The sequence below is a fragment of the Hypanus sabinus genome, chromosome 22 (genome assembly GCF_030144855.1).
Source record: "Hypanus sabinus isolate sHypSab1 chromosome 22, sHypSab1.hap1, whole genome shotgun sequence".
NCBI classification, from domain to species: domain Eukaryota; kingdom Metazoa; phylum Chordata; class Chondrichthyes; order Myliobatiformes; family Dasyatidae; genus Hypanus; species Hypanus sabinus.
The window spans coordinates 58,535,891-58,549,794 of NC_082727.1; the positions used below are offsets into that span (position 1 = coordinate 58,535,891).

At 37.1% G+C, this 13,904-nt stretch overlaps 1 protein-coding gene across 2 annotated transcripts in view; it reads left to right on the forward strand.

Moving 5' to 3' along the window:
* vti1a (vesicle transport through interaction with t-SNAREs 1A) overlaps window positions 1-4,577 on the forward strand; it is a 325,999-nt gene extending 321,422 nt beyond the window's left edge. For both annotated transcript variants that reach the window (XM_059947840.1, XM_059947839.1), the window contains exon 8: window positions 3,115-4,577. Coding sequence is in view for 1 of the 2 variants with exons in the window: in XM_059947839.1 (XP_059803822.1) it covers window positions 3,115-3,208 (94 nt within the window). In the remaining variant the exon portion in view is untranslated. The remainder of the gene's footprint in view (window positions 1-3,114) is intronic.
* Window positions 4,578-13,904: the final 9,327 nt, after the last annotated feature.

A 13,904-nucleotide genomic window follows, 5' to 3' on the forward strand; every position in this document is an offset into this window, starting at 1 on the left:
GGTCTTCTGTATGTCATTCTTTTATTGCAGTAAATAAAAGCTTGTCAAATGGTATAAAAATACATTAGCAGACCAAGTTCCTGATGCACATGTAGTTTCACATTAGTATGAACTCATCTATTCTTAGCTCAGAAAATAATTCAGATTTGGGTTTTTAAACTGGCCAACTTGTAGATTTAGATTTAGCCAGTCTGAACATTGTACTCAGTGCAAATTTTAGCCTTCCTGACTGTCGATAGTTTAATTAAATCCATTATGGTATAATTGGATACTTTAAGCCATTATTTCCAATAACTGGAATGCCTAGATATTTATATGCACAATTGCTTTATTTTTGGGTCACAATCTATATTCAAAAAATGTATTGAGAACTGGCAGCACTTCCTAGCAGGTAACCATTATCCAAGTTCTTGTTTCACTCATGAGCTGGCAGACAGAAGATAAACAAGCAACCGTTTCACTTTCATCTCTTCCCTTTGCTGTGGGATATGGATCAACCGTGTATCTCATGCGCCTACCTCTGTTGCTTCCGTCCCCATTACCCAGCTGATGACCAGATCACAAATTATCCATTTGTAGCTCTCACACAGAAGTTTATGCCTGACTTCTCAATGGACAAACAGCAACATGCTGTGTTACAGTTCAGTAGCTTGCACTTACCACAGAGGAAGTAGACTACCTGCACAACTCATTCCACTTTGTGAATTTTTAACAGGCGTTTTCCAAGGCTTCAATGGTTATTTATTTTTTTGATGAGTTATCGTGTTTATGTAGGGCACCAAATACGTGTTTGATATTGGCATAGTTTGTTATCGAGCCATTTGTGAATGAATCGATCTGCCTGTCATTTTTTTGTGCTTTTCTGCAACGGATATTTTCAAGATTTGTTGATTTGTTCTGGCATAAAGATTGATTTCTGTTATATCTACCATCAATGGCCTTGAAGATGATACAGAAGAATGCAAAGCATATAAGCAATAAGAAATCCTGCTGCAGTCAGAATTTAATGGCATCTTTGTGGAAAAGTGTCCTGAGGAACTGATTAGTTACTCTTGCTCATACTATAAAAGAAATACTAATATCGGATGAGCAAAACAGTAACATATAAAGTCACACATTTTAATTAAGCCTGTGCCATCTCCTTCATCTTGCTATAGTTTTGATTTCAAGTCCATTTAAATGGCTGTGTAGCAGGTTCTTAATAGAGTGACTGCAAGGATATCAGAATATAGATGGTCCTTGAAAAATAGGCAAGGGAAGTAAATTAAATTTTTAAAGAGAAGTGGATTTAAACTCAATTATGTGAAAAAGTATCTTTGTGTTACAGACTCAATATGAAGCTGCCACATTTGTGGACTACAAACAAAATCTTAATTATTTAATGATGGCATTGTTAAATTTTATACAAAATATCTTAAGGTGATTTTTGATTTGATATATAGATTTATTTATTTAGACTTTGTTTCCTTGAAAGACAAAAAATAAAAATTACAAGTAGGTTGACATCATTTTCCCTCCAGTATTTTTAATGTAAACTTAGCATTATAATATCATTTTAGTATTTTTTTAAATGCAGGAAGAAATACTGATTATCTTTTAATAAATGCTTTCAGAGGTATATTTATCTTGACAATCTAACTGGTGTAAGGAATTTACTTAAATTTCAAATTGTATTTACATAAAATGTTTAAAATCAGTTTCTGTGATGAAATTGCAGAATTCTTTTGTTCAAAAGCTGAACTGAGTGTACTTAGTATTTGTATACCAGAAAAGACAGAAACTAAAAACCTCAAAACCTTGTAGTAACCATGTAATGTCCAGGGGAGGTTTTTATGCAGTTTGATACACTTGAAAGTAGCTTCTGTAAGGTAGTAACAGAGATACTGAAGCTTTAATGGAGCAATGCTTCCTCTGCTATCGTCCTTTTCAACTTGTGGTTTGGTTCTAGGAGTTCTTTCCTGAAAACATTGACAATACCCCAGGTCTGCAGGCAAGTTTCATTATACTGAAAGGCTAAGAGCATTTATACACTTCCTTTGTTGTTTCTGTGGTCAGGGCACAAGCTGGCTAGCATTGGGGGTTGCTGAAGGTTTTGTGTTGATCCTTGTGGCAGGAGTAGTCAGATAGCAAGATGGATCCAGCACTCGCAGTGAATGATGAATGGCGACAGAGGTGGTCATTCATCTCCTGCTTAGAGTGTGGACAAAAACTAAAGCAGTTTTGCGGAAGACATGTCAGCAAATGTGATAATTTTGTAACCTGTCAGTTGGATAGAGAGCAGCCTCTTTGGAGTGTCGGATAGAGAGTATTAGTGATTTGACACGTATCATTTGCAATCCAATCCAATTTCTGCTTGTTTGGTGAGAAATAATGCTTTTCACATACACTCAATGTTTTCTTTCATTTGTTTCCTGTTAAAAACCTAGACATTAAGAAATAAAGCCTTAAAACATGGGAAATGCACAGCAGGTCTATCAGTGACTGTAAAGAGAAAAGACAGATTAATATTTAAGGTGTGTAGACTTTGATCAAAACTGGTCTGCCAAAGGTTCCACACCTGAAATGTTAACCTATCTTTAATCTTTTGAGATGATAGTCCAGACCTGCTGTGTATTTGCAGTGATTCCTGTTTTTTTTAAAACAGATTTTCAGTATGTACAATTTTCTTTCTTTCTCTACTGGGCATTTAAGAGTTTGACATCCACATAATCGACAATAATTGCATGCTTGGTACCTTAGTGCACTTGTCTTTTTTAAGTTCAGTATACTTGCGATTTTGTGCTTTATATGTTTGTTTAATGTACACTTTGAAAGTAATTTTCAAACCATCGCTATAAACAGGAGCTGACAGTGTTCAGCAAACAGCAGGAATTATATCCAATATGTGTATTTTCATGTAGAAGTGTAAAAGTATAAACCTGCCTCTATTTGATGTTACTCCAAGCTTCAATGCAATTCAGAAGTTACATCTACATGAGCACCTCTAGTCTGAGGACTGACATCTTTGATCACTGAAGTTAGCTGAATAAGGGTTTTATTAGTGCGGTTTCTAATCCCTTTATTGTTTTTTTTTGTCTCCTCCCTTTTGCCCCCTTTTTAAAATTCCCTGTCTAGGATCATCCAGAATCGGATCCTCATGTTTATCCTGGGCGCCATCATTCTCCTTACCATCGCACTGGCCATTTATTTTGCTGTCAGAGGCCACTGATACGTCTCTATTCTTCTGTGATTAATAACGACAAACTGCTTGTTCAGTGTAATTAGGACAAATTGGTCACATGAATCATCTTCTTGCACTGACAGATTCTCCTCTACTGTGCATTGACTCTGGCTCAAAACAGTGTGTAAAAAATACTTTATATCATTGTTTGCTTAATTCTATTTGTTGTTGTTGAGAAAGTGACTGGGATTTTTAATGAATCTGCCATCACGAGGACTTCTCGGTTGTTCAGTGCTGGGAGAAGAGGGAGAAAAGTAGAATCATTTTAAGTCTTGTTGTGATGGGGTTGTATGTTGGTGCGCTACAGGCCTTTGTATCTGTGTGTAAGATCTGTCAACAGCTTGCAGGTTATATCTACAGAGGATAAATGATGGAGAACTGTGGTTAGCTTTAAAAAAAGACAGAGTGACGCACTGACATGCACAGCTCCTAGGTCCAAAGGACAAGTGGATTGCCCAATTCCTGATTTTACTTTGGTTTAGATTTAGGTACACACCTAATTAATGATTGTGACACTCCCTCGCTCACAAATACATCATGTAACATTATGGAAATTACATTCATATACAAAACAAATAACTAGAAATAAATGATTACCCAATGGGCCCTACCTGCAGTACTAATATTGTATTATAATTAAATGTTGCTGTGCTAAAATTTATAAAGATTAGAACTGAAAATTGGCATTCTGAAAGCTACTGCTACAATTTTAAATGCTTCATGTAAAGTCAGAAAACCTCGAGCATGCCTGACGTCAGTCCACAGCTACATGATGAGGAGCATTTGATATTCTGTTTAAGGCAGGCTGAATTGTCTTATTTTGGAACTGGCTTGGTGGGGGGCTTTCTTTGCTTTTGCTTCAGAGCTGAGGGCTTCAAAGGCGGAAATTAACAGTGAACAAAATTGTGCAGATCTGACCATCCCATGTGGGTAGAACCCATTGAGGTTATCATTATCTTAAATTCTACCAATTCCACAAACTTCATCAGATAATGACCTCTATAGTTTTTATTACCATGGCAGCACAGATTGTCTAGCCCACTGTAAAAAAAAATTGCTCTCTTCACTATACATTTTTTTTCTTTTTTTTAAACCTGTCAGATCATTTCAGTATTTCAAACCTGAAGAAAACAGCCTGCCTGGAAATGTATTTGAAGTTGTAATAGTGTCAAAAAGTCACAGTTGACTGACAGATGTCAGTCCCAGTGGACCTCATTAAATCATAAAAACTTGACAAGGAAATAATTGTGCATCACCAGCAACCTGGCTACTGTTTAAACATTTTATTTTGTTTCATTATTAGGATCAACTATTTTGTTCATTAAGAAATTGCATTAAACAACAGTTTTGTGGCTAATGATGTGTTCTGGGCTTATGTCTGTTTTCTTTAAACATCAGCTGCGTCATGTGGTTTCTTTGCAGCCGTGTTATCTGGCAGAAATCCACCACTCAAAGCTGCGGGTACCATTGGAATATAAAATGGATTATTCATTACCAACCTCCTTGTGACTTATTTGGTTTCATGTAGTGGTTGAGGGTTTCGCTGTCTTCCGCAGAGAAGATGAAAACTTGTCAAAAATAGGTTATATCTTATTCTCGGGGCAACAAAATCAGTGGGTAGACACATGCTTCAATGTTTAATGAATTCAGATTTTAACCCCTTTACATGACTTTGACTGTGAGCTCCGCATCGAGAATGAAACCTCACTTTAAGAAAGAACTAATAGTTAATTGGCAACCTGGAAGTGTGTCATGATTTATAAATTACTGCTAACTTTAGGTTATATTTTCTAATAATGAGATATTTCAAAAAAATACATATTCATGCACTCACATTTTGCGCACATTACGGAAAGCAGGCTTAATTATGTGTGAATTTTCCTGTTATTGTAATGACCATTTTCAGTAGAATGTTTCCTGCACATTTATTTATTTAATTGATTTTGTACAAAAAGCTGTGAAACCTGCCTTTATGTTTGCTTTCTCCTCGTGGCTCTACATTAGGTATATGGAATATGTATGTAATTTAATATATCAATTACACTATTACATTCCAAAGGAATAAAGTGTGTTGCTTTTTTTTGTGCTATACTGAGTGATCGCATTTCAAAGCCTGCACTGTATGATACCTAAAGTGTTTTTTTTCTTCAAATTCAAGGATTTTGATAACCCAAGTGGATATATACTGTCTATTGATTTTTTTTTACAATGACTCCTGGATAACCTATTTTCTCATTCATTTTTAAAGTGAGCTCGTGAGATTTTAAAGCAGTTCTATCCAGACTCTGAAAATCAAAATCCCTTTTTGACCCCTGAAATTCTAATCCCACCATAGATCACAGTTGTTGAATATTATCTTTTTACAGAGCTGGTAAAACAAAAATGTCCAATTCACTGGATACAGTGGGTCATGACTGCAATTCTAATTAGTAAAGCAATGTCATTCTACAATATAATTTAAATTTATCAAAAATTGCCATTCTTATTTATATTTTAGATCCAGAGTTCAATTGAAGTCACACTACTTCAGATATATGTGTGTGATTTTCCAATAATGAAGACTTTAAATAATTGAAATACTAACAAGAACCTTTGCAGTTGGCAGCAATATCTCACTGCATGAAGTCTAACTTAGTCAACCCATAAAGACTACTTTAATAACTGTCTTGAAGGATGTTTATAAGGAGGGCCTGATAGTTTGGGAGCTGGCCTGCTGCCCATGTTCCCTGACCACCCATTTGGCCTGAATTTTTTTGGACATGTAGTGTCAAAAAAACTAGCCCTCTGTATGGGACAACCATCCTGCACAGGAGAGCTGATACCAGGAAGGCTTCATGCTTTTCAGCCCCAGAACCCATTTGAAACCTCACTGCCGTCAGAGGCTTTTAGAGTGTTTTAATGTTTCTCATGGTAGGGGACATCACTGTTTAAATTGATTTGAATAATTTAAAAAAAACTAAATTAAGGCAGAAATGAATCATCTACTTACCTGTAGTTACCTTGTTCGACGGGGTGGGCAATACCATTCCAATTAATGGGCTCTCCCAGCATGAAGGTGAGGGCCAGGTGAGAAATATATCTTTCTCCTCAGCTCAGCAAAGCAGCGTTTTGCCACTGCCTTTCATTCTGAGTCTAGACTTGGTGGTGGCAGAGCTAGAGCTCAGAGGCAGTGGTGTCTGACTATCAGAACCTTTCCACGTGCAAAAATAGTAATTCCTTTTAGAACCTCTGGTCTCAGGGAAACACTATTCAGCCCAATGTTTTGCAGATTTCATTCATTCTTTTGGCATCTGCAATTGAGCTCCTTCAGGCTTGTTCCATCATTCAATGAGATTATGGTCTGAAAATGATTATATTGTCATTGAAATTCACCTAAGTGCGAATTCATCAGCATCAACTGCACTCGGGCTTAGTACAGTTAATCCTCATACACTATTATATCTGTCATAATGGGAAAATGTGTTTAGCATTGCCACAAAATGGACTGTAATGGACCAGATCATGCTGGACTTGGCCTGTGCTTCGTGTTTTATCAGCCCTGCTGTCCTCCTGGACCTCCCCCACGATCAGAGGTATTGAAGTTCTGGTAAAAAAAAATTAAAGATTTAAAAGTTCAAGGCATATAAAACATGAGTCAATTAAATGCAATAAAATTATAATATAACAAATTAACATACCTTTTTGGGAGACCCAATTCTAAGAAAATGTATCCTCACTTTAAGACATGGTGGAACACAGCCGACACGATGGTGAGTCCAGATACAGAGCAGAGGTAAGCTGAGATGCAGAAACCGGGAATGTGTGGATGTGCCCGCTGCAGCTATTCTACCAGCTACTAACTAGCTGTCAAATTGATCCTCCCCAAAGAATGACAATAGGCTCCCACTGAAGGGATCTCTAGTGCCCAGGTATAGGATGAGCCCAATTTCCCAGTGCACACGCAAAATGCTTCGAAAGCCAGGAATCTGACATTGAAACAAAAAGATGCAGGAGAATCATTCTGAATGAAGGAAGATCATTAACCTGAATTGTTAACTCTTTCACTGTTCACAAACATTATCTGACCTGCTGAGTATTTGAAACAGTTTCTGTTTTTATCTGTGCAATTCATAACCATCTTTTAGCTTACAGTCTTGATGATCTCATTATTACTGTATGTGTCCAGGAAAATTAAGTTGAATATCAAAGAATGAAAGTGAATATTTCTACATTTGTATGTTTTGAGTGGAGAAGGAAAAAAAACTGCTGTAGAATATACAATACTCCACAAATGACCTGAAATCAAACCATATTTGTCCACTCTTATCTCTGTAAGTCATGTTGGGGTGATCAAACTAAAGAATGACAAAAAGTCTCTATTATTTATACCTGTGTCAACTTAGTTCTCCCCTCAGCCTTTTTGGGAAATATTTAGGCATTGTTATTTTAAGAAACTTTACTTGATTCAATTTTCACTATTATTAATGTAAGACCACGTTAATTACCCTTTTAGCAAAAAAATGTTTCTCTGCTTGCTGTGTGATGATTTCAAATTTATTCTGTTATTGATTCCTCAACCAGTCCAAATAATTTTTCCTCAATATTTAATGCTGCTTCCATTTAACCTTCAGTAAGTAATGAAAAGAATCTGTTTGCTTGGTTGTCCTTATGACTAAAGACTGTAATCTCTGGAATCATCTGGGTAAATTCCAACAGCGTCCATTCCACAACCTTGGAATATTTCCTAAAATAAAGTGACCAAAGTTGTGCACCATATTCTAACTGAAGTATATTGATAAATTTAGAATTGCTCCTTGCTTTTCTATACCATACTTCTATTTATAAATTCCAGGAACCCAAGTGCTTTTGCACAAAGATTAATCAATAGGTTTCTGCATCTGAACCTTCACTGTCTCTGTCTTTTGAAGTTTTATTATTTAATGCATGGGCCCTTTCCTCATCCCTTCGCTCAAAGTGTTACACCTCATGTTTCTCAGCAGTAGATTTCAACATCATTTGTGTGTGCTGTCAACCAAACTCTTCACAGTTAACTATACTCCTGCCCTGTAGCCAAATGTTGGCATTAGTCAGAAAAATTTTGCCATTAATATAGTATGAGTTTTGAGTTGCATCAAGTTCATCTGAGAAAACTATATGCAAGTCAATGTTGAATCCATATCATTATTACACAGGAATTTTCTCAATCATCTGTGCTGTTCCTGATTTTGATTTATTGTAATCTCTCTTAAGGTCAATAATGCAAGCCCGCTCTTTTCATGCAAAGGAGCAGAGGGTGTCAATTTACTATGTTCCACTCAAGGAACAGATTAGCAAATTTTTGAAAAAAGCAAAACCCATTTATTTAATTTTGATGTTTAATTGCAATTTTATTTGGGATTTGCATTGTACTTTTTACATTACCATAGTTACATTTTACAAAACTTACCAGGTTTGAACTTACACTGGCAATTCCTCTGCACATTTCATCCAAAATCACTTAATCCAGTGGAAAAGATTGCAGAATTTTAAGCAGAAGTTGCCTATAGTACCCACTGATTTAAGATATCTTTGGCACTGGTTTTTTTTTAAATTGCAATTGAACGCAGCTCTGCCTGTAAATCTGGCCACACCTGCAGGATTAATCACTATTGGGGTTTGTATTAATCATGCTTGTTTGCACTCCTTTGAGGAGGCTCTAGAAATTTAAGATGATCCTTTACATTGCAAGCACATTGATAGAAATAATTTTGAAAGCTTTTTTAAAATAATCTTAATATAACTAGCAAACATTTCTGAATATTAAGCAATATTTAGTAATTTAAAACTGGGTTACTTAGAGATTATGGATTGATATGGTGAATCCGTATGCTGTCATTTTGTAGTACTAAATCTCTCTTACAGCTGCTTTAATCAACTTACATCAAGTTACTATTATTAAGCACATCAAGGAATAATTTTCAAAGCAATATTTAAAGCTCTGCCCTATTGCGTTGGTATACAGCAGGTTTTGAGCTTGGCAATAGTCAGATAGGTTTCAGGGGAAATTCAAAAGAAAAACACTTCAAAATAAATATAATTTTGAATACAGTTTACATGCAATTTGCAAGTTGCAGGAACTCTACTCCAGTGGATTAAATTTGCATAAATGATAGCTGCTTCAAAGTTAAATTTTCATAAAATCAGTGGGATAAAGAGAGCCAGACGATGGCAAAGATGACGTGTTTTGCACTTCCTTCATAGAGCCGTACAGCATGGAAACAGGACCTTCAACCCAACCTGGATGCCCATCCAAGCTGGTTCTACTTGCCAATGTTTGGCCCAAGACCTTCCCTATCCATGTCACTGCCCAAGTGTTGGTATTGAACTTGAATCAACCAATTCCTCTGGCAGCTTATTCCAGATACATATCGCTCTCTGTAAAAACAAAAAGTTGCCCCTCAGGTTTCTACTAAATCTTTCACCTCTCACCTTGTCAGTGCCCTCTGGTTGTAATTGAAAATCAGGAGTGGAACATTCATCCTCTCAATTCCACCACATGTGTTGAAAGGGAGCCGATCTGTACCTTAATTCCATTCAATTTATTGTCAATGCTTATATCAGCTGTTATTGCATTTTTCAATCTTGGTTATATGTTAAAAATTCTCTGGAAGTTTACAGCAACCACAAATTTTAACAGGAGGGGATTTTTATGATACCAACTTAGCAACAGAGTGTGTGTATAGAGGTAGATATATAAAAAACTGACATTGGCACATTATTGATTACATCCCTTCAGTCAACTAAAACACTGTTCATTAACGTTAATCTGTTTTCTGATGCTCAGCCAACTTCCCAGTCAAATTGTCAGGTCCTTTCAATGCAAGTTTTAAATTCTATTAAGAGCCTACTATGTGCATAATACCATACACATTTATCCAATCGTTTCATTTCATTACAACTTGATAAAAGATGTTGAATTTAATTCCACAACTTGTTGCTCACTTCTAATGAGTTCATGTCCTTTCAACCTTACAATAATCTTAACTTGCATTCTGGTAATAGTGGATGTTAATTTAGCAGTTGTTGGGGCTTACTCTGGAGTTGGGGTACATAGCAGTTCAACAGCAACCAGTCTTCAGATTTGAATGTAGAAGAATGAATTTAAAACGCAGCTCAGAACAATGTTTTTCTGGAGCTGCCTGTTGGGGTCAATTGCAAACAAAGAAAAACTCCACAGACCTCAGATGTCTGCATATGCATGAAGGCAGCCAAGAATCAGTGGGGATCAGCATTTATTTTGGGTGTCTGGAGTGCGGGTGCAAAGAAGGATGTGTATGAAAGCTATATGTAATTCAAAGGAAGCATTGTAGATATATTGTAACTATAGAATTGCCCCGCTGTTACCTTTGATCTTTAGCATATCAAAATGTCATGTAATATTGGGTCGGGCAGGCCTCTTCGTCCAATAATGTCTCAATATGATGCCTGATGCTTGTTTTTGCTGTCTAAAACAATTCTATATCTACTAACCTCACCGTCTCACCAGTAACTTTGTTCAAAGTTACAACAGCTAGTATGTTCTTTATTATCACTGAGCAGTACTGTTGCACATGGGAGCCCATATGATCCAAATTCCACTATCCAGAATATTTGAAAAATTGTGGTTAATAAGCCATATAACTTCCTATCTGACATTCCTTAATGTCAGGGACTGGAAACATTGCCACTTTAAATTCTAGCTATCTTCCCAGAATTGTTTGAAATTAACAAACAACTATAGTCATCCTCTTCCTGTTTTGTAATTATTAACAAACACTGTCAATTTAGGTCATTATTTACATCTCTTTTTAGAATGTCCTCACACAAACCCATGTTTAAACAGTTGAACAATGTTGAACAACAGTGGTAATACCACAGGCTGTTCTCCGTTGCTAAGACAGTAGCTGGGTTGATGTGATTCATGGACGCAACAGGAAAATGCAAAGAAAGGTGGTGCATTTAGCAAATGAAGGAATCTGGAGTGATTTAGAATGGCAGTATATGACAAGAAATCATAGTTTCACACTAAAAAATAGATTTACGACTGAAATCTGGAGAGATTTTACTCAAAATTCAGTGTCACTTAAAAAAACAGAGTCCCAGAGTAACACATTAGCAAAATAGGCCACTTGCCCCATCATACCTATGATGTCCAATATCACCCATCCATATTAATCTCATTTTCCAGCACTTTGTCCATATGCTTTAATGCCAAGGTGTCACAAGTGCTTGTCTGGACAATGCTTAAATATATATCTTCAAAAAATAAAATGACATCCAAGATCAAGATATTAAAAAAAACTTAAGAAATGGTGGAAATATAGAGCTTTCAGTACTCTCTTTGGCAATCTTTCACAGGTAGACAGGGTCATAAAGAAAGCTTTTGGCACATTGGCCTTCATAAATCGAAGTACTGAGTACAGGAAATGGGATATTTTGTTGAAGTTGTATAAGACATTGATGAGGCCTAATTTGGAGTATTTTGTACAGTTCTGATCACCTACCTACAAGAAAGATATAAATAAAGTTGAAAGAGTACATATACAAGAACGTTGCCGGGTCCGGAAGACCTGAGTTATTGGGAAGTTTGAATAGCTTAGGACTTTATTCCTTGGAACACAGAAGATTGAGAGATTTGATAGAGGTATACTAAATTATGAGGGGTATAGATGGGGTAAATGCAAACAGGCTTTCTCCACTGAGGTTGGGTAGGCCTACAACTAGAGGTCATGGGTTAATGGCAAAAAGTGAAAAGTTTAAGGGGAACATGAGGGGAAACGATTTCATTCAGAGGGTCGTGAGAGTGTGCTATCAGCCACCAGTTCAAGTGGTGCATGTGAGCTCAATTTCAACATTTAAGAGAAGTTAGCATAGATATGTGGATGGTAGGGGTATGGAGGGTTATGTTCCTGGTGCAGGTTGATGGAAATAGGCAGCTTAAATGACTTGGCAGAGACTGGATGGGCCAAAGGGTCTGTTTGTGTGCTGTACTTTTGAATGAGTCTTTCCTGACCAAAGGAACTAGTCAGATCTCCAAATCTGACCTTTGGAGGCAGAGCCAAATCCAGGCCTTATCATACCTTAATCCTGGGTCACAACATCAGTCATTGGGTGTTTTGTGCCTTTCAACATCAGACACGCTTGCCCAGGTGACCCAGCTAGGGTTGATCAGGCCTTTGCATGTGTCCCAGCAGTGTTGGGTCACACCTCTCAATCCATAGCTTGGTCAGCAGCCTCTGTGACGGTCCTGGTGGTTCTTTTCTTTGCAGCCCCATAATGCCAAGGAAGAGTCGTTTCTGCACAGTGAGCAGCCACCAAGCAATGTAAAAGATACAGAAAGCACAGAAATTCCTCAAATGATCACCAGCATATGTCATGAAACTTGTTGTCTTTGCGGCAGAAGTGCAATGTAATACACCATAACAGAAACAGAAAACCATGAGTTGCAGTAAGAAGTGCAAAATCAGAAATAAAAAAGTAGTGAGGTAGTGTTCATGGGTTTGATGTCTGTTCAGAAATAGGATGGCAGAGGGGAAGAAGCTGTTCCTGAATCATTGAGTGTTCATTCTGCTTCTGCCCTGACTGAACTAGCATCAGCCCCATAATTTATGTGTGACCCTACATTTGGAGATGTTAAGTTCTAGAGGGAGCAGGAGCATAAAATTTATGTCATGCTTTGAATCCTGACAGGTTTGTCATAACACTACTAATCTATGATGAGCAGGTGCATTTGATGGAGACGTTATATTGAATGATGCTTCAATGTATTGTCCACATTCTCCTTGACAATACCATGAAGAATGGGAGCATGTGTTGGAAATTAGAACCCAGCTTATAACTCCACTGCATAGAACAATGAAATGCTGCTGTGTTGTTGCCAGCTATACTTACAACAGACACTGATACTATTTTGTGAAACTAAGCTATAATTCAAATCTCTTTGCCTAGAGTCTTGCAGATTTGTTGATCACGGGTGAACTCTCAAAAAGTAAGCTGTATAAATATTTACTTTCTGTAAATCAACACAGGAAAATAGCAAAGGAATCATAAAATACTCCATGAAGTATCAGCTGTGGCTCCCGCGTTGGAGAGCTGTGCATTCCGAGTTTCACTCCAGAGATGAATGCAGATTCCTAAGATGCCTCTGGACTGAGGGCGTGCTGCACACAGGCATGCCTCCTTTCAAACAGGATAGCAATCTATTGGGTCTTTTTGTTGTTTTAGGAAACGGTAGGTAAATATAACAAATCCTGATTGTTCACTGTCAGTCAGCATGACTGACATGTTTTACATTCCTCATTGTTTTGTGGCTCAGAGTTGTCCAGTGGAGCAATGAATCAGTGTTTGGTTGGTCAGGAACTAACTCTGAAGACTTGCAACTGCAAATCCATAAATATGGCCAATTTTTGAACTTAGCAGGACAGTGTAATAACTTAATTCTCTTTTTCAAAAGAGGGAAAATCATTTTGGTAGATGAGGCACTTCAGATGGTATAGCCACATTCCCTTCAAACGCTCGGAAAGTGACAGCTTGCACCCAACAGTTATATGAAGCCCCTGAATCAGCAAAGAGGGAAGGTACAGAATTGCAAGGTGTCCACTACGACAATAGATATAAATTATATTCTTCTTAAGTTCTTCACAGTTTCTTCATGTCTGAGTGAAATGGTTATAGCTGCAGTGACCAC